Source organism: Sitodiplosis mosellana, unplaced genomic scaffold, assembly GCF_009176505.1.
Source record: "Sitodiplosis mosellana isolate CC-2019 unplaced genomic scaffold, AAFC_SMos_1.0 Smas_scaffold_3, whole genome shotgun sequence".
Taxonomy (NCBI): Eukaryota; Metazoa; Arthropoda; class Insecta; order Diptera; family Cecidomyiidae; genus Sitodiplosis; species Sitodiplosis mosellana.
This window is the reverse complement of record NW_022595246.1, coordinates 4836230-4861006: the sequence shown is the minus strand read 5'-3', so window position 1 is coordinate 4861006 and position 24777 is coordinate 4836230. Positions and strand designations below refer to the sequence as shown.

General features: G+C 36.7%; 2 protein-coding genes across 7 annotated transcripts in view; both read right to left on the bottom strand.

The window, feature by feature from the left end:
- Positions 1–24777, bottom strand: part of LOC129565750 (transmembrane protein 192-like) — a 147365-nt gene that overhangs the window by 48042 nt on the left and 74546 nt on the right. The window lies entirely within an intron of this gene.
- LOC129565746 (GATA-binding factor C-like) overlaps positions 1–24777 on the bottom strand; it is a 78497-nt gene that overhangs the window by 3381 nt on the left and 50339 nt on the right. For 5 of the 6 annotated variants that reach the window (XM_055440946.1, XM_055440948.1, XM_055440947.1 and 2 more), the window contains exon 6: positions 5825–5969. In XM_055440946.1, the coding sequence (XP_055296921.1) occupies positions 5825–5969 (145 nt within the window). The remainder of the gene's footprint in view (positions 1–5824; positions 5970–24777) is intronic. The other variant, XM_055440951.1, reaches the window with a different exon arrangement.

Below are 24777 nucleotides of genomic sequence, written 5' to 3'. Positions count from 1 at the left end.
GCGAAAAGAAACAAAGTGGTTTTGTTTTTTTTCCTTCTTCTTCATTTAAATGTGGAACTACTCATCGTAGCTCAAGTTACAGATTGAAATTCTGACATGTGGTTTTGATTTCACAAAGAAAGCAATCATATTGTCGACAAATTAACCGAAGGAAATGTATCGTTTCGTTCAACTGGCGCTTGCCATGAGCTGCGTAAACCCAATTCCAATGCCACAGCTTTAGAGGAGAAGAAGAAGAAAATGTGAAAAATTCCAATAACTTTCAGCTCAAATGAACTGACACTCAATATGATGCCATATCAGCTGAATGTATAATTTTCGACTAAATCGAGCGTTTTGCGTTGTTTCACCGCCGCACGCATCACTATATTTAATTTGAGCCATTTTTTTTGCAAATTCATCGTAAAAGGCAATAAATGGATTCTCAATTCCCAACAATGATCTCGCGTTGACTGAAGCGAAATGCTCTAGCAAGAGAAGAGAGAGAAGAGAGAGAGAGAGAGAGAGAGAGAGTACAAAAACCCGCAGCAAATAAATTGAAGTGAGAGATTTTAATCAGAGATTACTGTGTGGTTGTGCAGTTCGCACTCTCTGTCTGTCTCCCAAGTTCAACGTATTGAAGATTAGATTTGGTGAAACATTTACAGAAATAAGCATTTATTAGGCAGTGAGTTCTCAGCGCGTTGAAAACACAAAACAAAACAAAGACACAGCAACGGCAACGGCAGAAGAACAGAAAAAAAATCTGCGATTGAGATTTTAATCGCATAACGAAACATGTGTTACTTGCTCAATTCATTCGAAGAAGAGATTTTTTTTCTTGTTCGGTTCGCTAGACGGGTAACAATGCACGATGATTTCTAGTGACAATTAAATAGCGGCATCCAAATTGTTCTCATCGATTGAGCGCGATATCTCAATCGCAAATTGTAAATAAACTGTCATAAATCGAAACGCGAAGAAAAAGTATTTGCTCTTCATTGTTCAACTTTCTTTGGACTCATTTCAAACATGGAAGAAAAACAATTGAGCCACTTAACTAACTTGGGGCTAAATTCAAACAAATTTGTTTATGCCGAATTTCGGAACGTTACACACTAATTTGAAGACCAAAGCAACTACCAATGAAGAACAAAGCCGATAATGAGTGGAAAAAAGGTGTAGCGAATGCCTATACGCTGGTTCGACGGTCATTTCACGCATTTTAAGAATTAAATGATGGAATCGAATTCAACAAAACACCAATCGTTGACGATTACTTTCCAAATCGACTCAAACAATCATGGCTGATTGTTGGTCGATCAGAGGCCTGAAAGAGTTTGAACCACGACTGGAAATAAAAGAACACACTCCGAAGAAAGGCAATGTGCCCAGCCAAAGTGCATGCAGCACACACACATATTTACGACGAATTTGTATCTATTTTCTCTGCATATGCATGAAGCATGACCATGATTATGCAGTTTTCATTTTATTTCTGTTTATCGGCTGTTTGCTCCTTATTGTTTTTTTTTTATTCCGTTTGTGGTTTTATCGATGTTGTGGGCCCAGTGCACTTCTATACTTGGAATCGATGGAAAAATGCTGGCCTTAAAACAACGGATTTTGCTGTTTGTATGCTGTGGATATATACATATATATATATATATCTGTTTCCAAATGCACGTTGCAAGGCACACGAGCAAACGTGAGTAGATTTTTTCAACTCTGAAATGAGCGAGCGAGCGAGAGAGAGAGAGATGATTGAAACGATTTCCAAGAAATTTCGGAATCTCTGCGCTTCAAACTATGCGGAGGTTTCAATTTCTTTTTAAAGGTGCCCATTTGGTTACACTTCGTGTGTGTGTATATCTCTTTTTGGGCACTACACTTCGATCAGTGATTGGAGTGTCGTTGACGCAGCGAATTTGAACATGGAAATGAATTGGAAGTATTTTTTGGGAAAACTGTTTTTTTTGTTTCAGTAAAATCGTTTGAACTTTTAAAATTCAGTGGCAAAAAATTCAACAGAACTCCAAAATTAACGAGAATTGTACGTTTTAAAGAAGAATTCTACGGTAGGATTAGGCGAGTGTGGTGTATTTGTCCAATTAAAGCACTATATCGATTTCATAATTGTGTCTAAGTCGAAAAGTATCACATTTAAACTATGGCAAATTAGCATTCATCCATGTGGGCTAAAACTTTGTCCAAACAGGATCAAATGGGATAGAATGTCAAATGCAACCGAAGACAGGGATCAATTGTTGTCTACAGGAAGTAGCTAATAGTTGTGAAATATTGTCAATGTAATTTTGAATTGATCCAGGTAAATGGTTTGGATGCTTGGTAATTTGCTTTCAGAAGAGGAAAAAAAATCCGTTGAGTGCACTTTTTCGTCGAGCTGTTCTATTAATAACGCTCCTGTTGTCAAGAATATCAATTATCCGACAATGGCATTATACAAACGCATTAAGAAGCTGACTGCATTGTTCGTATTGTTCGCCATTGTTTGTGTGTTTCGATGCTTTTTTGAGCAACGGAAGGAATCACAACCATCAAAATGGTTACATTTGCTCTTTATGTCATTACATGTTGGTTCTATGTAATTTATGGTTGCAACAAATGTTTGCCCCTGATCCTAATCTCTGGCAAATATAAAGAAGTATCGATTTCAAGTAGTTTTTCATGTGACAAACAGCTGACGACGAAGCAAAAAAAAACAAAACTGTTACTTAAAATGCAAACTTCACAGGAAAGGCGCCTCCGTCTTGAGTTGCAACGAAAATTCAGTTCACACCGAAATTGAAAGTATTTCAACGTTAATTAACATTACTTGCAAAAATTGGAAGCCAAATTTTGTCGTGTTTTAATATTCAAAACTGAATTTTCCTGCGAATCAGATTAAAAATGGAAATGTACTTTTCTTGGGACCGAAAGGCAAACTGAAAGTGTTTGAAAGTAATTTTCTTCAGTCGTTCAGTGGAATGGTTTCAACCAAGTCTGTGCCATATCAATGCTGTTGATCTGATACGCTTTAGAAAATTGTCGTGACCGTACAAACGATGGCGATAAACTGATACCGGTACATTCAGTGTTTGGTTCATCGCATAAACTTCTAATTAGTTAAATCTCATCACTTCTTTTCCCCTTTTGACTGAGTGTGTTTGGTTTACGAAATTGACATGCATAGAATCCATCTCTCTCGGTTGGCATGAGAGCCATCTTCAGTACGATGAAAGAGAAGAAATAATTGTATGCAATTTTGCGGTTGGTGTGTGTGTGTGTGTTATTTTTTCGGCTCGTATTCGCACACGACCGACAACAAATCAACACAATCAAAAGAATTGAATCTCGTCTGATGACAAGATAAGATGTGTGTATCTGTTTCTGCACAGTTTCTCTCGGTTGCATTCACAAACTTTGATGAACGGAAAAATCTCAATGAGTTATGTGATGTCGCACGCGTAAAATGCTCTCGAAAATCCTTAGCTGAATTTTAATTAATTTTATTTTTTTGAAACACAATTTTTTTTAACCATTATATCAACACATTTACTTCTCTTTTTCTTTCGTTTAGGCCTGTTTATGGTTGATTTGAATGCGGCTAATATACTTGGAAAGAAAAAGAGAAGCGGCAACTTTAACGCTCTCGTTAAAACTCAATCGCGTCACGATGCACGACGATGCGTGCGTTTTATTTTTGCTTTCTATTTTCGGCGAATTTCGGTTGCCGATGGTTTTCGACCTGGACACAAGCCGATCAAGATAAACCAGACCCAATGACGACGCAAATGAATGACTCGATTTCAACATTTTTCATCATCGCATTTTGAATGACGAGAAAAACCGTCGTGTGTATCATCGAATTTGTGGACATTCTTCTTTCTGTTCAAGTGAAAAAGTCGCCGCGTACATCGCAGTGTTTCATAAACAAACATTGTTTGTCACTCAAGCGAAAGTTTTTTTTTTTATTCCATTTAAACTTTTGAAAAATTGATATTGATAGCAATAAACTAAGAATTAGTTAAAATAATCCGATCTCATAGTATTTACTCGGTTTAAGTTGTAATCCCGAAGTCACACTACCAGAAAGTTGTAATGAGGTTTAAAGAGATCGCTCCAGAGTGTAGAGCTCGGTTCATTTTCATAGAAAATCATTCATAGCACAAAGCATGCAATCCGTGTCAATGAGCCATTGATTGTCGTGCAAACCCGTTAAGATGAAGCCGACAAATGTTGGAGTTGCATTACTATCAAAGGTGCGTGCTGATTGCACATTTTTTATTATTCTCATTAAGAACTGACAAACCGAGAAGAGAAGACAAACTGCTGCGCAAACTGTGCACTGAATTTATACACTAAACGATTTTTTTTCTCTGTATTTGCTGCTGTTGTTCTGCATTTAATTCCCGCTCTCTCACACACACACACACACATGACTTTTAATCGCTTGTTCACGACTTCTGAAATCAGTTCTAATTAAATAAATGTGAAAACGCGATGAAAAACAAAATCAACGATAAATTTTCAGCGAATTAGTTGAATGAAAAGCGGGACTTAGTTCAAATGACCGAAAGTCTCGCGCGCGTTTTCTCATGACACTTTTCCCGTTTAGTCGTTGCAAATGCGTTGCCCAATCATAATTCATAGCTTATTCCTTGCACATTCAATCTGGCGATTGAATATTCATGACGTTATTCCGAGAGGAACGTGGGATGCAAATCAAAATAAACGAGGGGGACACACGTCGAGTGTGACATACTAAATTTGGCTGCAGATCATCGTATTTGTACAGCACAATTACTGGTTAAATAGCCCTGTTGTTACTGTTTATTTCTGCCGTCAGCATCCCCCTTCTTTGGCTATATTGACGCAAAGATTGTGCGTGTATCGATAGAATATCACATTTTTGATTCTGACGATGGCGTACAGTGATAGCTGTAGCGAATAAGTTTATGATTTCATCAGCATACGCATCAGAGAGCACACAAACCCATTGCATTTGAATTTGATGAAGGGAAAACGGATATTCAATGTATTTAAGTTAACTTGCACACCAAAATAATATCAAACACTGTGTGTTTGGCTTGTCGGTCGTGTCGAAAACTGGGTGCAATCGCAAGTGGTCATTGAGTGTTTGGCTACAATGTAACTGCTTCCGTTTCACATTAGCTCGACTTCTTTGAACATTTATCTTAGTTGAATCGACACAAGGAACACCCTAAATGTGATGTTTTTGCACAATTTAAATTGTATTCAATTTATGCTTTCTTTTTTTTGTTCTTCTCCTCTCGTCGTGTCTCCACTCTGTTCATTTGTGTTTAAATAGAGTGAGTTCGGCTGAATGTTTGCGATATGAATGTTCCGAGCGTATGTTTTGGTGTAGATAAGGGAATGTTGTTTGCCGGTTTAATTCGCATCGCATTTTCGATTACGCAACGATGTGCGACACGATAAATTTGCAAGGGCAAGTGCCGGCTATATACGGACGATCAACGCGTAACAGATAAGGCTCACTATTTTAATTCTTCATTAAATTACAATATAAAAATATAACATGGATTTGGCATTGCACTGAACGCCGTCGTCGTTGCTCAGAAATGGAATATAAATGCAAAGTTACTAGAAATCGATCGCGTGAAAAGCCGTTGAAATATTTATGTGTTCATTTCGATGTTTATCTGCTCAAAGTCTGTGTAATTTTTGTTTGTTTCTATTTTTTTTTCTTCCGCCGTTGTTGCTCATTTCATACGCATGGCGAGATGGATGAGTTTCGGAAAACCAAAGGGATCAATTTGCACAAAGATGTATCGGTTAAAAATGAAATTTGAATTGTACTTACATTGTGTAGTTTATAGTATAGTCCGCAGGCATTGCATACTGGTTCACCACTTTGATTCCGTCTCCAAAGGGTTGTTGTGGTCGTTTTGCAGTTGGCGCATGAGGTTCCTGCACGTCGGGCTGCACTTTGCAATGACTGTAACAGTAGGTTGAAAGGAAGGGGAAGAGAAAAGAAAACCGAGTGGGTAATTGCCAAACGTCTTTCAAGCGGGTTTCAAATCTTATGCACTAAACAAAACCATCTTAATCATATAATAATCGCTTGAATCGGTTTGGTTAAAGAGAAAAAAAGCCAAAAATCTAACCGTTTTTCCACATATACCATGCTTGTGTGCCTCGATGTTAAGAATCTTGACCGACTATAAAAGAGCATGACTTGCAATTAATTGCATTTTAAAAGCCAATTTCACTTCTTATTAAAACGTAATTCTTCTCAGATGATGCCTGTGTGTGTGTGTGTGTGTTTCTGTTCATTTTCAATTGGTGTTTGAAATCTGAATGGGTCTAATAATTCTATTGTTGTGCTTCCAATGTTTAAAATTTTCTTTTTGAATTTCATCGTTTTTTTCACCTTTCATTCTGTTCAAATTAAGATATGTATGTTCGTTTTGGGCATGATTTTTTCTTTTTCTTAGTTCGAGTCAAGATGTTGTTTGGTCATTGATGGAGCATTTTTTTCAGAAGTTTTTGTATACAAACAAATCATTTCGAATATAAAGAAAGAGAGAAAACGAAGAACCATCAGAAATGCAACAGTCGCACTCTGCTAAGCACAATCCCGGCGAACACTTGTCCATTCGTTTGAGGTTTATTTCCCTTCGTTTTTTTTTGGAATCGTTACTCTTTCTCTGTGTCATTCTGTCTCTCTTTCCATCATTGGACACATTTCGATCAATTAAGTTCCAAATATGAATGTCACTGCATATGACATAGATGGATGATCTCAATTGAACCGAGAAATTCTTTTTCTCTATCTCTCCTGAAAAAATGCATCAATTGTCAGGGAATGCAATGATGAAAGTGAAGTTGAATATAAATGATTTTGATTGGCGCAGAAAAGTCACAATGATGACAAAAAAAATGAAGAAGACGACGACGACGAAGAAGAGCTGCACTGCCTTACAACGCAATGGTGTTGTCGTTTTTAATGAGTGCCAGTTATTGATTACGTATTTAAGGATCCATTGATGCGTTTGTTTTAAAAATTGAGATGCGTCTGGTCCGGATTGGTGTCAATGGCCACAAAATAATGTCATTTGTTTCATTAATCTCTTCGAATGGGCATTTGCAAAGGAAAAAACCAAACAACGTTTTTTTCTACCTGTGGCGCACCAGAAAAATGGAGACGTTGAACAAACAATCAATTGTTCCTGATAAATTGTCCATGCAGAATGTGCGCAGAAAATCTACACGTAGCGAAAAAAGTGAAGTTTTATGAATGAAATCGATCTGTGAGTTTTGCAAAGGATTTCTCTTCTTCGCTGCAGCAATGTGATGTTTTTTTGCTTCCTCTTTGCACACGAAATTCGTTGAACATATGAAATGTTACTTGTTTGTGTTGTTCGAATCAATATTGCAGATCGTGTGTATTTGTACGAAAACGAACAGGACTTGAAATTAATTGACTGTGACAGTTCAAGCGTTGCATTTGTAATTTGACAGTTGATAAATTGGCGCGTGAGTGCGGATCGTATGCAAAACAAAATGGGAAAGAGACGAACAGCTAAACCGGCATTGCCGGGACACTTCTTTCCGATTGCGTTGCTAGTTTTTCTACGCATTTTCTTAGACATTGTTGTCATTCTGCATATTTTATCCGGTAGTCTAGAGTGTTACTTTTACACTTTTACGCGTGTAGGCAATCCCATTTTATAGAGAAAAAAAAAACGAAACAAGAATGTTATATCCACATATATCGTGCTTCTTCTCGGTGCTTTGGACATTTATCGACTCATTCTCGACCACACTTGCCCGGTCACAATGTATTAATTTCAAATTATTCACGTTGAAGAAACGGCCGCGCGAAGAGCATAGAGCGAGTTGAACGACGAGAATAACGCGCCCAAAGCGAATATGCGTAACATGTCGTTTTTGGTCAAAATTCATTTGTTTAAACATTACAAACACATCACTTTTAATTTTCTTCTCATTTTTATTGTATAGTTACTTCGAATCAAATCACTTGAATATATACATTCGAAATTCCATTCCATGTGAAATGATTTCGGCCGGTTGAAGAAGCGAACGCAAAGAGAGGCAAGTAAAAGAGAAGCGGCGACACCCACACACAGTCTTATGTTTTGTATTTAAACACATCTCAATCGAGTGTGTCTGCTTCCAGAAGGCCACAATGAATGATTATTGTTAATATTAGTCGTTTATATCGGTGTACTGTCCACCAAATGGGCATTCATAAATTCTAATTCAAAGAATCTGTGCAGATGTATGCGTTTCCATAGGTTTTTCGCATTCGACAAACAGAGCGCGAATGAAACTGTACATTACTTTTTAGCTGTTTTGTTTTTGCGTTGTGCTGTGTTCATTTTGAAAAATAAATGATCCAATGGAAGCATGCTGATTCACTCCAACGTAGACACATCAACATTCTTGAGTGGAGTGGAAGCCGTTTGCATGCACAACACACCGCCACATGCGACAAATCATTTTTCTTGTGCAACGTTAACATTTTTATTTGCTTGCTGCACTTCTGAGGGTTTTTTTGGCAGATAGATGATTTTGCAGCCCATTGTATGCACGAGAAGACGAAAGCAAAAGTATCAAAATGTGCAAGATGGATCGAATGTGATATTTGTTGTGAAACTGTCGAGACACAATGAGCAATGCAAACCGAAATTGGCACATTTTTTTCGAAATTGAAAAATAAACTAATCCGATTATTGAAGATGACAATCGTTTGATTGAGAGAGAGAGAGAGAGTGCATTCGATTTATTGGTGCGTGATTGCAAATCCATTTGATTGTTTGTTTGCTGTTTGATTTTCTAATTGTTGTGGAAATTGCAGAAACGACCACTAATACAGTGCAATGCGCATACACACACACACACACAGGATCGAATCGATGGAAAAAAATGTCGTTCAGCTGAGGTGCATTTAATGAGCAGCTGCCATATGCGCCTTTATTGGATAGACGATCTTATTTAGCGATAAAAAGATGATCTTCCGCATTTTATTCAATTAATTGTGCTTATTATGGGGAAAGTTACCATTTCAGTTCCTTTTTTATTCGGTTCATTTTTTTTTAATTCCTCTTGTCGATGTGCATTGACATGCACAGCTATCAAAACTGTTGTCATTCACATTGAAAGATCCCTTTCGATAAAATCATTATGCAACTAAAGCGATTTCGGCGTGAAACTTTGTGTCGAAAAGCAACGAACAAATGGATAGAAAACATAGAATAGAATCAATTTGCCGACCCATTTTTTTAATGATTCCCTTGTGGTTTTTCTAATTTCTATGTGTCTCTTTCACTCTCGCTCTCTCTCTCTCTCTCACTCCCTCTTGAGCGCTCTTTTTGGAGTGGCCAAAACATAAGAATGGTGTTTCGAAAATGTCTTTGTTTACACCTCAATCGGTTGCTATAGAGGACACACAAATAGAAAGCGAAATATATAGAGAACTTACGTCCATTGCCGAACTACAACCAAGCAAATGACATGCACACACACACACACAGCAATAGAAAATCACCCATTTTTCTTCTTCTATCGAATGTGAAGTATTTTTTATGTCATATATATTCAATAAAAGGTATCGTTTTATGACATTTTTGTATGTTTGTGTATATATACACCATGTGTGCGAGTGTCTTTGTGCTTACTTATGTGTAACGACTCATGAAAAATAATAATAAGTAAACGATTCGTTGGAAGCGAAATAATCATAAAAAAAAAATGTTGTGTACACCGTGTCACAGTGCGCACCGCAAAGACCATTCGATTTTACAGCCATCGTCATCATCATTATTTTACATTCCGACTCCGTGTGCACCACACTGTCGCTCACTCGCTCACTCTTCTTGCCTCACCGTGGTGAATGCCGTCAGAATAGAATACTGTACTCACACTACACACGCCGCTCTAATGAAGAATATGTCATTTAAATTATGCACACAATCTCAATATACGCATACACCGTCACCCGAATGGACGACGCAGTATATACGTGAATGCTAGCACATAGAGAGAGGAAAAAGAAGAGGAAAAAGAGGTTCAACGATGAATGAAACGAAATGAGAACCACGCAAATAACGCAATGCGAAGGCAAAACGAATAGAAAATTACCGAGTACGAGAGACAAATAGAGAAAATTGAAATAAATGTTTGCTATTCATTTCGAGTGATACAGTTTCTGGTTGTTTGGTATGTATGTGTACGAGCGACCTGTGAGATGTTGTAGCGGCTCAAAATAAATTATTCCTAACGAAAAATATAATACAACAAAAATGAAGCATACAAAGTTGCTGCCGCTTGGTATGGACACAGACACAGAGAGAGAGTGACCAGCAACAGGAGCCGTAGTACATTGGACACAATACATACAAAATGACATTTTATTCAGTGCAACGTATTCTTTTGCACTAGGGCAGAGAAAAAAAACTGAAGTAAAATGGAAATAAAACCATCGAATGGGTCAAGTAATTAGCGGTTTATGATAGACACAGACACGATTTTATTGGACACAATGACACGAAGATAATCAGTAACATAAAGATAAAAATGAATGTTTTATGATTGTCTCAGTAAAAAATGGAAACAGAAAACAAAAATGTTTCTGATAAATTATTTATTTGTGGATATATGCAATGCACACGTACACACATCGAGGGAGAGAGAGAGAGAGAGTATCTTTCTTATGGCCAATGCCGTGCATTTGTCACGAAAGGTAAATTGTTTATGTCGATGTGATAATATGAACATGGAATGGCTAAAAATAGGATTATGCTTTACTTTCATCAACGAGAAAAAAAAACCGAAACGGGTTCATAAATCACAGAGTTTAAGGTGAATTTTAGGGTGGCAAAAAGGCTCATGATTTTAAGGCGTGGTTGCTCTTCTTGAAGGCATGACGCCAAACTATTCTTTGCCCAAACATTTCTGAACAGAAAATCCATTTCTATTCAAAAATATTGGAAAATAAATCGTTTGCCATCTGTACAAGTGACGTACAGTTTAGTGCCATTTCGCTGCGTTCATGTCATTTCGCCTGAGTTTAGACAAAACAAATCGATATTTTCCATCGGCAAAAATCTCATCGCTTCGTTGTGAGTTCGTGTCGGTTCGGGTGTTGTGTGTGTGTGTGAATGACATAGCTGGGGTTGCATCTTTGCAATCTAGATGAAGCAGCGACATTGGTGTTATTTGTTTTGTCAATTTATCGGCTCCATTTATTTTCAACCGCTGTTTTTTTTGCTTGTGTAATGGAGAGCTATGGTGGTGCGCATGATTTTCCTTTGCCAAATGTGACTCTATTGGTCGATTGCACCCTTCACTAGCGATTTTAGTCAGTGAATGTGTGTGATGGAAGCCGAAGCAGCAGCAGCAGAAAAAGAAAAACACACAAAACGGATTTCAAAACATTACTGATGATTTCGATCGAATGGATAACAATCACCAGAGAATATGCGCGTCGCGACTCTAGACATTACGTAGTAGAGGAAAAAATATACACAAACAATTTACACGCACAACTGACAAGCAGCAAGAGGGAGTAAGAGGGAGTAAGAGGGAGCAAGAGAGAGAGAGAGAGAGAGAGAGAGAGAGAGAGAGAGAGAGAGAGAGAGTGAAAAAGACAGTTGTTGGCATTAAATGTGGCAATCTTGAATAAATCCAAATGTAATTTGATTAGAATCAAACCACTTTTATATAAATAATAACGAATCGAATTTAACGCGTCTGCAAATGGATATAGATTGAATAGGTAAATCTGAAAATACATATATTACCACATCACTGAACGCGCGCAGTCGAATTCGATTCTAAATGAAGCAACTTAAATATTCATTTTGGGGAGTTTTGATGTGTATGCTGTGCGCGTCATAGGGCAGCGACAAATACTAATAATCGTTGCTTGATGTTGTGAGAAAGCTTGATTTCTTTTTCATCCTTTCGGTTGGGCTGTTTATTATTATTATTGAACACCGTGAGAAATATGATGAAAAAATTAATTTATTTTAGTTATTATTTTTCATCGTTCTTCTTAACAGGGCTTAAATTAACAATTTTTGTTCGCAGCCAAAACATTGTAATTATCAATGCAAAATACAGTCTCACATTATCCGTTGGCCCAGGTCTCATCGGCAGGTAAAACAAAGTAGTTTATTAGAATCGAATATAAAAATCTCATTTAACCGAAAGTGATTTTTATTTTGGTTCTTCGGTTGGCTCTTTCACGCCGTCGTTCGCCAGAAGAAACGCAATTTGATTTTAGGTTTTTCCATTGGTATCACCACATTATCAGGTTCAACATACGGTATGTGAAATTAAAAGATTGAGCCTACTGAAAATTACCAAACGAGAGAAAAAAAAACACAACAAAATAAAGCAGAGAGACGAATATTGATCGATAACGGCAAACGGATTGAAATCGATGCAGCCAGAGAGGGCTTAACTTTCGCTTGTTTCCTTTTTTTCTCTCCATTCTTTGCTCCAATTCTGATAAATACCACCTTTTGACCATAAACTCTCGAGCCGAACAAAAGTGAAATCGATTTAAACACACGTACTTCTCTTGACCGCGCGCGAGGGCGCTCGCGCACGATTTCGATACGAACAAGAATATTGAATAAAGGAAAAAAGGAAAATGTATTTCGTCTGATCCATGAATATTACATGCCGTTGAAGAGATACAGCGCCAGGATATTACATAAAATGGGCATCATCAACAAAATATATATCGATAAACACTAATTTTGTGTCTTGGGAAACGCCATTGACCTCACACTGAACTGGTGCAGCGCGAGAGATTTGATTCATTTTACATACATTATTATCTTGTTGTTGTTGTTCTAAAGTTCTAACTGATAGCAGAAATTGTTCATCACATAAAATTGTATCACCACCACACCTGAGGTGACCAGTGAAAGCAGATTTATGTGTATATTATATGATCCCATTGTATAGACAAAACACCCACGCAATGGAGAAACAAGAAATCATGATTTTTTATATGGTTTTATTGATATGAAACAATATGTACGTCGTTAAAAAACAATTACACATTCTATTCTGTTTAGCTGAGCCGTTGGCACACGACATCGTCCCATCGTCCCATTGTCCGAAAAACCATCGACAGAATATATATATATTACAAAGTGTACCATAAACAAATTATCACAGAGGGAGACACGAATGCCGAAATCAAATAACACAATAGGCAAATATCAAATCGAAACAATAACCATTAATGCCAATTATATAAATTGTGCAATGGAGAGCCCATATTAAAGCCAATGGCGAGAGCGAGAGAGCGAGAAAGAGCAATTGTACTCAGCGGCTACTAGCTAACATGCGCACCATTTCGTTTTTTTTATTGTCGAACAAATTTTAATGCTCTTTGAGTGTGGCTTTTACTGCATTATCTTTTCAGTCATTACAGATACGTATGCATATTGAATTTGGGTTGTCGACCAAATTCCATTTTTGTTGTTGTTAGTTGCCATCGATTTGTTGGTAAAATGTTTTTTTCTTCTCTATAGAATCAACTGAATGCCGACAGGACAGGCAGACAAAACTAAATGTCATTGAATCATTTAGCATCAATTTGGTTCATTGCGAACAAATCGAAAAAAAAAACGAGAGAATTATTTCATAAAATTTCCACATCGCTCGTTGCCCTTAAACGCGCTTCACTGATGGGTGTGAAAGAGACCGTTGTGCTGCACTTTTCCCTGGACGCGCATCAATTCGGACGCGATGCGGTTCACACATCATTATTTCGTTTAAAATGCTACGGTAACTTTCTTTAATAGTCATGAGTATTGTGCCGGGCCAAATACAATTTTTCACCATGTGTGTGTGTGCTTGTGCAGTGTGCACACATTACATAACGATTGAACAATGCAAGTTTGCAATTTAACAAACCGAAAAAGCAAGATAAAAAAAAACTGCGAGGGAGAACGGACCGCAAACAAAAAAAAATGACTCGTAGATACACAACAAACGAAGAAAACAGAAAATGGTTGAGAAATCCAGAACTAGCCTATGTGTTATATTTTTCGCCGTTCATTTCACGAACCACAAAGAAAACCATAATTTTTAATGCACTTTTATTTGCACACACAGTGCCAATGGGCATGAATAATCGGATCGAAAGTTGCACTTGGTAAGCACAAACACAGTCATTCCGGTGCGCTCTCATTGTAATTTATCTAAATAACATTTATAAATTTGTTTTTGCACTATTCGCGTCTGCACAATTTATTTTGGGTACAAACAAACAAACGGAATGAATGAGTGCAGAAAAAAAGAAGTGGAAGGGCGCGCGCGAGCGATTGCTCGAATTGTGTGCACCAGAAGAACATTTATTTGCGCGGCGGCGAATAATTCTTTTTTTCATTTTTTTTTTCGTTTGGGCCAACACACAGTACAACTACTTGCAAAGATAAGCACAATAGTTACGCAACGCATATGTAAATTGTTATAAAGTGAATGCAAATGCAACGGTATCGTATGATAAATTTACGATTGCCCCATTGTTTGTGCTCATTGAAAATGCTAAATTTTCAAAATGTGTGTGTGTGTGCGCACACTGTTTCGTTGCTGTTGTCCGTTTCACGTTCTGATTTCTGAATCGAAATAAAAAAAACTTCAACTCATTTTATGATTCTATATTTCATGGCTTTAATTTGGATGGTTTTCTCATGTGATTTCCCATTTGGAATTCAGAAGATGTGGTTGCCTATGGTTACATCTCTCTGGTTAGTCGCATGGGAGTCATGCTCAATTTTGTGTGATTTATTTTTGTGTGATTTCCGATTTGGGAATTGATCATTCGAACACAGAAAAAAAACTCTTCTCCTCTCTTTTTGAAGCGGCCTTTCAAACAATAAAATAAACGTTTCGATATATTGCAATGTCATCATGGAATTCGGAACATTTTTTTTTTTGAAATGAGAGAAATACCATTTGTGTTTTTTCATCTCTCGAAGTTAAATATTTGATTTTGGAACTGCGTGCACTAGTTTAATCGCATATTGATGGGCTTCAATTTCGATTGAGCCAATCTATCATTTTCTCTCGTTCTTCTTATTCCGATTTGAATTCTTCTTGGCTTCAGCTCGGAAAAAAAAGAACAAAACGATTTATTATTCACGTTGATATTTTGATTTTTATTTCAGGTGATCGTTCAATTGCGCACTAGTTCAAACACAATGGAATGGGAGAGAGAGAGAGAGAGCAATTGACAGGGCCAATGTATTGGGATTGGTTTCATTTCACATAGTGGTCCGAAGTTCGTTCCGAAAACGATGATATTCCAAAATAACAAGCTGAACTTTATCGGCCGCTGTCGATCGCATAATTACACAATCCGTTAGACAGATGATTGGTCGTCGTCGTCGTCGTCGTCAGTGAAATGATATAACAATTTGTGGTGGATCATTTTAATGGAATGATTAGTTTAATACTAGATGTCTGTGATGGATTTGGATCATTTGTATTCTTCTCGAGTTAATTTCGTTAAAATTGGCTTCATCCACATGAAAAAAGTTGAATTTTTGATAAAACTAATAAAAATGCGATTCTCATTATGCTCGTCTCTATACAATTGTTATCAATTCACAAGTGATTCACAACAATGTGGATGATTTAAAAGAAGAATGGCTTTGATTAAATGCACATTATGTTAAAAAGCCTAATGAATGTGTCGCTCATTCCCGTGAACCAAGAGTGGAACGTGTACATTTTCGTTGACGTTAGCACAAAAATCCCGCCAAGAATAAAAGGCCGGGCAAAGCGTAAGCAAAATACAAAACAATTGAGTGATTGTGTGACAAGGGAATCACCTACAATTTTTCCCACTATTGATGCTGGCGGCTTGCAAATAAATGCAATTTTTCGCATTGCAATTGCAAGCAAAAAGTCCATTAAATTAATGCATTTTTATTAAGATGCCGTTGCTGCGGTTGTTGTTGTTCTTTGTTTGTTTACGCGGGTGGAAGTGTGACTCTTATAGTGTCATCATATCAATTTGCAAGTCGAGTGTAACAAGGAGAATGTCTAACTGTTATTATGAAATGAACTCGGCATTAAGCGCATACTCGGAAATCACACACACACACACAATATCATCACAGTGTGCAAGCGCGGTGCGCGGACGAAGATGAATTTCAACGATATGTAAATGATTACCTTTTTCATGGTTGTGTTATAATTTTCTCTTTCTCGTGATCCAAAAAAGCAAACCAAGCCAAATCGAATACGATTTTCAGGAGAATGGAACGAACAACGAAAAAAACGGAAAATCCAAATTGTTTTGACTATTCGCAAGAGCTAGTTAACAATGAATTCAACGAACAAATAACAATAATAAGAAGTAATGATGATAGCAATAAAAGAACAAAGTAAATTCAGAAGTGCGCGAGTGCACCACTGCACATTCACAACAACAACAGCAACAACCAACAACCAACAGCCAACCGAACAGACACACAAGATGACGTTGAACCACACAGTAAAAATAAAACGAATGCGACATTCCAATAAATAAGTGAAAAAAAATCAACAACGAAATAAAACCGAGGCACAACGAAAAACATGGAGATAAAGAGAAAGAGAAAAAAAAATGAACAGCAACAACCAAAACACACAATAACAATTGTATATAGCAAAACAATGATCGAGTATGAGGTGGGAGACAGAGAGAAACATCGAGCAAAAGAATCGGAGATAAATGCAGAAGCATCACAGAAATATTGTATTATTAGACATCGTGGGAATTTGACTTGAGAGTGTTTCAAAGGTATTCAACGAACACCCTATAACTGACATTGAATAATTTGGAGCGTAATCAGTTGCTAGAATAGAATTGAAAAAAATACCCCTTCACTTAGGGTTAATAGCCATTAGAAATGAAGCGACTATTTCAAGATATCCCATTCAATAATGGAAAAAGAATGAATAAGCTCACAGAAAATGGTTTTATCTTGGTGGATTTTTCATGGCCATATCTGAATAGGTCATATTCAAATATATAATTCAAAATCTTTAAACTCTCAAAAAAAAACTTTTCAAACAAAAATGAAGACAAAACCCGCCTTTTTTCTGTAGATGAATCGAATTTGGTTTTGAATATATAGATATGCAAGTCGTAGCAAAGAGAAGAAAGTTGCAAGCAAATTACAATCAAAAGTTCTCTTTCATTCGAAACTAGAATTAATTAGCCATTCCATAGGCAGAATTCAATAGATCACGACATTTCAACTCAACAAATACGAATGTTAACATTTGCCCATGTTAAATGGAAAACCGATTGTTATTCTGTTTGTTATTATTGCAATAATTTTATTCTTTGTTTTCTTAGTTGTGCTCCTATTAAAACAATATTTTTTTCCAAATGTGAATTCAATTTCGCCAAGAAGTCTTTAAGGTTTCGAAGTCAAATGCCCGGCATATTGTTGGTAAGAATTAAGAACTAATCGAGTGAAGGAAACAATTGTTTTCAATTTCTTTTCCTGTTTCCAAAGGAGCCTCTCCTCTGGTATTGTATGATGGCATTGGTTGGACGGTTCGCATTTGTTTCGGTCTCATATTACCATTTGAGCATGTGCCTCGTATGTGTGCTCTGTTTTTGTATGCTCCGCTCTGGCATTCACTGCACAAAAAGCAATAAATATGATTTTCGGAATTGGTTGTTGTGCGCTGCCACTTGAGCATGGCTGTGGCAACTCTTTATTTGGTGAAGTTAAAAATTCACTCTAACAATGCGATAAATACGAATGTTTGACTTTGGTAACAACAACAATGTTCAATGATTTTGCATCGATACACTGTGCTATGCGTGCCATTTTGGCCCATGTGCCAGTGCCTGTGCCTGTGCCTGTGCCTGTGCCTGTGTGTTGATTTGCTCGACTTTGTTGCCGTTCTTTGGTTCACATTGTTCTTTTTTTTCTCGCTGTATATGTGTGCTGGGATGCCGAATCAATTTCAAAATGTAATGCCTTTTCGTTTTTTTTAATACTATAATTTACTCCCGTCAAATGGCGGGACCAACGGGAGCAATCACAGCAAAACACGGCCGAAAAGGAAACCGAACATGGTTCGGATGTAGCAAAAAGTGAATTATACAAAGACAGAAAGAGAGAGAGAGAGAGAGAGAGAGAGAGAGAGAGAGAGAGAGAAGAAAAGACACACACGCCGATCGCGTTTGTTGTGCGCGCTGAAAGAAGAGAGAAACGGCGAAAGAGAGACTTCATCCACTTTTGGTGTGGTCGCAATTGTTTTTGATTGTTGTGTGTGTGCTCGATGATCTCGAATTGCTGAGTATTGTTACTCTCTGTTTGTTTGCTCCCTTTTTTTGCTATATTAAGTGGACAATGGCATGTATGTCGCCGGCACCTATCAATACGTGTGATATTTGATGTGAAACATGCATTTCTTGATTCCTTTTTGTTGTTGTTGCTGTTCTTTTGTGTGTGCTTTTTCCATCGTTTTTTTTTCGCTTCACCAGAAGAAAACCGCACTGCACTCCGTTTGCAAACACGCTCCACAAAGCACATCCCCGGTGCGTTCCATTTTCAATCACAGCGCACATTGTCAGTGCCAATCTTAAGATTGCCTACATAAGGCAATGAGGCAATAAAACAAAAGGTCTGTGTTTGCGTTTGTTTATGTGATTGATGAAAATTGACAATATTTCAATGGCATACAATTATAATTGACTTATTCTGTCAAGTGGCGAAAGCTGAAGATAATCCACACACAACGCAGAGATACAAGGTACACACACGGAGAGGCAGACACACACACTGTGAGCATAATCGGGGAAATTTGCATAATTCTTCGGTACTTCGATTGTTATGTATGTGAGAACCGAAATCAAGATTTTCGTAAATGGAATTGAATCGAAGGCCACAAGGAAATGTTCCCATCAAATGCATCCAATGCTGTATGCAAATCCTTTTGGAATTCAGTGGCAAGCCTTAACTTTCAATCGAATTTTTTCGTGTGTATGATGCGCCCGAATCAGCGATCGTTCAATGACCACAGAACATTTTTTTTTCGCATGAAAAATAATAATTTTTTTTATTGATTTTTCTTGATTGAGTTTATGAAAACTGCAAAACGATGAGCAGTAAGTTTTTTTTTGTTGTTGTGTGTAGTAGCATGACGCCAATTAGTCGTTCAACCAATTGCTTGATTTCATTTCGATTCAGTGTATGTTTTGCACCATACTACTTACGAAGCAGCGTCCTGTTATCAGGTTGGCGCACAGTTCATAATATCAATAGGAGCCAGTCGTTTTCTTCGCTTTGCGCTTCCCATCGGCATTGATACGCGTTAATCAGTAGGTGGTGCGGTGGCATATTCGCACAGTTTGCGGCCATTTTATTCTAAACTTGATGATATTTCGTCGGCTTCATTCGTATGAGAAACAAAAATCTTTTTTTAAACTGCCGTTTGCATATTTCTTTTTTCCGATCGTATCAATGTGCGTATGAATCCCAAATTTATTGACATTTTTGTTTTGGTTTTGAAAATACATAAGTTGAGCGCATGTACTGTTTGAAAGCCATACAGTAGCGTAGCATCAGCCAATCGTGGAAATCGGTTGGATTTCATTCGCATTGGCTTTTGATTGGAGCAAACCAATGAAACAACCAATTCAATTGACAGAAACCACACACTCACACACACCGAGAGAGATAAGCGCGGACCGATATGATTGAGAATTCTGAAATTAACGGCTAGTCACCTCAGTCTTAATCAGATCGTTTGCTTGCTTTTTTTTCCTACTTCATAATTTCAAGTCTTTACATGTGTTTTAAAAGAGGATTATTTTGAAAATCAGATTCACAAACGGAGAGAAGAATAACCGAAATAATTTACGCAAAAGCCGCAGCCATTCCCAGTGAATGTGATCGGTTGCCACTGTGAGAAAGAAAAAAACCAACCAACAACGAACCGAGACAGATACAGAGAGAGATGAAATCATATTAACGAATTTTAATATTCATCATAAATAAAGAAACTGGCTGAATTAAATTATAATTTATTTGAATGTTTCACTTCGTGTTTTTTATGCATATTCAAACGATGAAAAAAAAAATCTTAATGACAATTTTTCGATGTTTGACTTTTTTATTCGATGTTTTGATACGTTTTCAGTCGAAAGACGATACATCTATATACATATAATTTAAAAAAAAAGAGAGAGAAAAAGAACGGAATCTAAATGTGAACAGAAAGAGTCTCAATCCACAGCCAATTAGAGAAAGATATGTCAACCAAACGAAGAAAAAAAATCTATCGATTCATGGTTCACACAAGACCAAGACCGAAAATAAATAAAGTGAGTTAATGACCACAAGCAGCGTTCAACGAAGAACAGGTAGGTAATTTTCATATTATCAACGCCAATAAATTAATTGAATTGAATGAAATAAGCGATTTAATAAATCTATGAATGTTGATGGCTCTTGTTAACCACATGACGATTGTATCCATTCTTCATCTCGTGTTTTGTTTGTTTTGCTACAGCAAGATGGAATATTTTGACATATATGCAGATGGGTAAATATTATATCACTTCTTTTTTTCTTCTTCTTCTCTCTTTCTCGCTCTGAGAGCAACCGTTTTATTCTCTCGATCGAAGATATGGTTGATTTAATGAATAGACTCCCTTTCAACTGTTGGATTTCATAGGCAAATGATTCAATTATGATAACTGAATATTGACGTTCCACATTCATATTCTTATTGAATTGCATCATATTTTTTTTCGCAAATCCATCCTTCCGTCTTTAAAAAAATCAATTGCATATCTAATTTATCGATTCCCAACGCGATAACAAACAAAATTTGTTTCACCGTTACTAATTTACAAACTAACAAGTGATTATTTGGTCATTATCAGTTCAAGATTGTGTTGTTGAATTCTGAATTGCAAATGATACATTTTGAAGCACACAAAAAGCACACGTTTATTTTTGCATTTGATAAGATAAAATAAGTGGGTAATTTTTTTTGCTATTCATTTCTTGCTGCTCGTCTTCGTTTTTTTTTCTTCAAAGCAAAAAGAAAATAGATTGAATTGAACGGGAACAGTTGAACACCAGCAAATGGAAATGTTTTAACAATCGAATGGGTTGGAAATAAACTGGTGGTTATTTCTGTTGTTGTTGTTCACATCACAACCAAAAAGAATTTGCTCAGTTGGTCACTTGGATACAATGGAAGCGGGCGGTTAGATGCGATAAATTTTATTCGATTGGAACAATGGATCTTCGCTCATGCATATTCAAATCGAATGTAAAGAGAGAAAAAAATTGAATGCGATAAAAATCCATCGCATTTTTTCATTCAGAGAGGCCTATATGCACATGGTAAATGATGTCATTTGCAGTGCCCTTGCACATTTTTTTTTCATTCTCTCTCTTTCTCCCATACTTAATTATTCCGTTTGAAATTGTCCAATCAAATTAACCGAAAAAAATGAATAATTTTTTTTTCTCTTCGAGCGTGCGCGTGCGTTTTTTTTCTCGCTCTCTTGATGTGGCTGTCGATTAAATCAAAATTAAATTGCATTTGAAATGTGAACGAGAAGAGTACAAACTGAATGAGAAAAAAAGCGCACATGTCATATTTTCGTTGACTTCAATTAGTTCGAAATAGCTGATTCGGTATGCATGATAAGAACGGAAAATTGTTTGTGTCCTCAATAATTATTGGCACATATCGCGATAGCTGTTGATTTCGTTTGTGTGTTTGTTTGGCTGATTTGTGGTGTACTGTGCACGTCGTTTGTGCGAAAACTCCGTTCGAAAAGCGAATGAATTGAAACGACTGGAAAAATTGAGCGTTTTTTTTTTCTATTCATTCGATGTTGTATTTCCTTCACATCGCGAACGCGCTCGTCCCAAGAGCTTGCAGTCATTAGCACAATTGATAGTATTTATAAGCAAAGTATACATTGTTTGGAGTAGAATGAGTAAATAGTTTGTTTTTTTTTTCTGCCGTTCTATTCGTTCTTCGCGCTCAACACAAAAATCGAAATGGACGCGCACAGTTGAACATGGCGCATGGCATAAATGACTTTAGTCAGCGGAATATTAATATTTGTACATATTTATTGCTGCGCTAATAATGGACATTAAATAGATGCATAAAAATTCAATTCATAAAAGTTTTGCTCCGCATGTGCCCAACGCCATTTGTATTTGCAATCATCCTTCCCTTTTTTGAGCGTGCTCGCAAACTCGGACCCGAGTTTGATGTTGTTGTTCTTTTTTTTCCTCTTTTTCTCGTTCAATTTGTGTATATAGAAAATTATTCATACTAATTTTTTTTGTAATTAGAGAAATAAACAACGAACCGCGAGCGAAATGCACTTCGTGATTGCCAGTTGATGTACGGTGGTGTTATACACTCACTCTCCGCCAAATAGCGTGTGATGAGCAATTTTGCGCGGGCGCGAACGTGTGCTCTTCCAATTGCAGTGTGAGAATATGAATATAATTATTGATATTCGATACACCGGACACTGTTTTATAGATACTATACCATCGTAGAGAGGGATCGAGAGAGTAGACACGGATAGCGAACAAGCGCGAGCGCGCATAAGCCAGCACACAAATTGCAATTCATTCGAATGCAACATCAAAAACCATTCCAACGAATGACGACAACGCAGAACAATGAACAACAATTGTTTCAACAATGTTCTCCTCTTCACCTTCTTCATGTGCCGTTTTTTATTTTGAATTCTGTTTTTGTTCGTATTTATTCTATAAATTATTAAATTATTATTAATTTCAAGGTAAATGAAGTGTACTTTTAGTACAGATAACAAACAACAGAGAGGAAAAAAAATGTGTTTTATGTTTGGTTTGTTGTGGTTTTTTGCGTGTATTTGCGTTCATTTTTTTTCGTTCGTTCGTTGGCGTATGTATTTATGAATACACCGTATTTTCGCGTTGATATGTTCGTTTGACCGTTCATTCTTTACGTTTCATTCAATTTCAGCGCGGTGCTGGCGCATTTTAAAATTTTTTAATTTATTCCACACAAATTATTATGAATGCAGTGTGTACAACTAGGTGCGAGAGTCTCGTGTACAGAACAAAAGTTGAACAACAAACAACGGAAAAAAAAATCGTATGAAATAAAAGACAAATGCATTCCCAACATTTGACGTTTTATTTTATTTTTCAATAGAGATAATTGAAGAAGATGCAATTCTGACAAATGAACTAATTTTCAGCTTGTTTTTTTTTTAATCATTAGTCTTGTGTTTTGAGTTTTTAAAATCCATTTTAAAATTCATAACTTCCTGCTCGCAAAAAAAGCCAATAACTTTTTTTATGGAGGTAAGACGAGAAACAATTCTGCAATGAAAACAACTGAAGTAATCAAAATTATGGTTTTACAGCTAATTGTTAGGTATCTATTGTTGTACTTGTTTCAATCATGTTTTTGCGTATGAAAACCATTGAAATGGTCATTGTGCGCGAGAAACACTTTTTAAACGCAACACATTGAACCTAGTTGAACTTTTGATTATTAAAACTTTATGTTCTTGAGATTTTACCGATTTCTTTGAAAAAAAAGGCGTTTGTAAACAAAACTTATGACTGTGCATAGTCGAAGCGAGATTGAACTTTGTTTATGGCTAAAACTAAGCGTTCTCACTCAAAAAATGTACATTTTCGAGCAAATCTCGAGCAGATTCGTTACATTTTAACTTCAAAGTTGAAATAACTACCAAAAAAGGCAACCATCGATGAACACTTCAGCATGTCTCAAACGGCAGTTCAATGTGCATTCAACACCACAATAATCATGCTCACACGCCCCTTAATCATTTCGCCTAATTTATTTATTTCTACCGTGTTCATTTCGTTTTTGTTCGTTCATCTTTAACAATAAAAACGCTTCTATCATTTGGAATAATGCCAAACCGAAGGCATATTGAAGGTGGCGATAAATCTTGAAAAAGTTCAACGAAAACAAAAACACACCGAATCACAGCCGCCAGTAGCTAAATTTTCCGCGTAACACATGTGCTTCAGACTTGGAAATTGTTTGAATCGATTTTCGACGGGATCGAAATTTGAAAGTGTAATCAAAGGCTATGTTAGAAGGATAGAGAGGAAACAGTGAATTCGATTGCTTCTGCTATTTGTTTACCGGTCGTTTTATGTTTCGGTGTTTTGGGCGAAAAATTCGAAAAGAATTTCTGGGCCAGTCTTCTGTGTTGATTAATTCATATGCTTTTGGTTATTGTAGGGCTTGTTTGCGACACACACACAAACATGTTTGGCATTTCATTCCACTGTTCGTTTTGTTGTGTTTTCCGTGTAGTCATTCCTTATTTCATTTACAAGAGGGGTTGTTCACCTTATTATGCGAAAGGCATACGGTATGGTTAGAACCGCTCTCTTTTTTTCCGTTGTTGATTTTCCGTACACAATAATAGTTTCGACGACGATTTATTGTCACGAAAGTTGAAAAATATATAATATGGTATATGTTATAATTTTGGAATTGAGTTTTATTGACATTTTGATGGTAGAGAAAGAAAAAACGATATAAAAATCCGGCTAACCGCCAACTATTTTATTAGGTTAGCATATTGCTCATTTGTTGACATACGACGATGATTTTGCCAACTGCTCATTTTATTGGGTTAACATATTTTTGGTGGGTTTGTTAGTTGTGGTACAGGAAAAATCGATTTTGGCTAATTTTTTATCGACCGAAATTCAAGGATTAAAA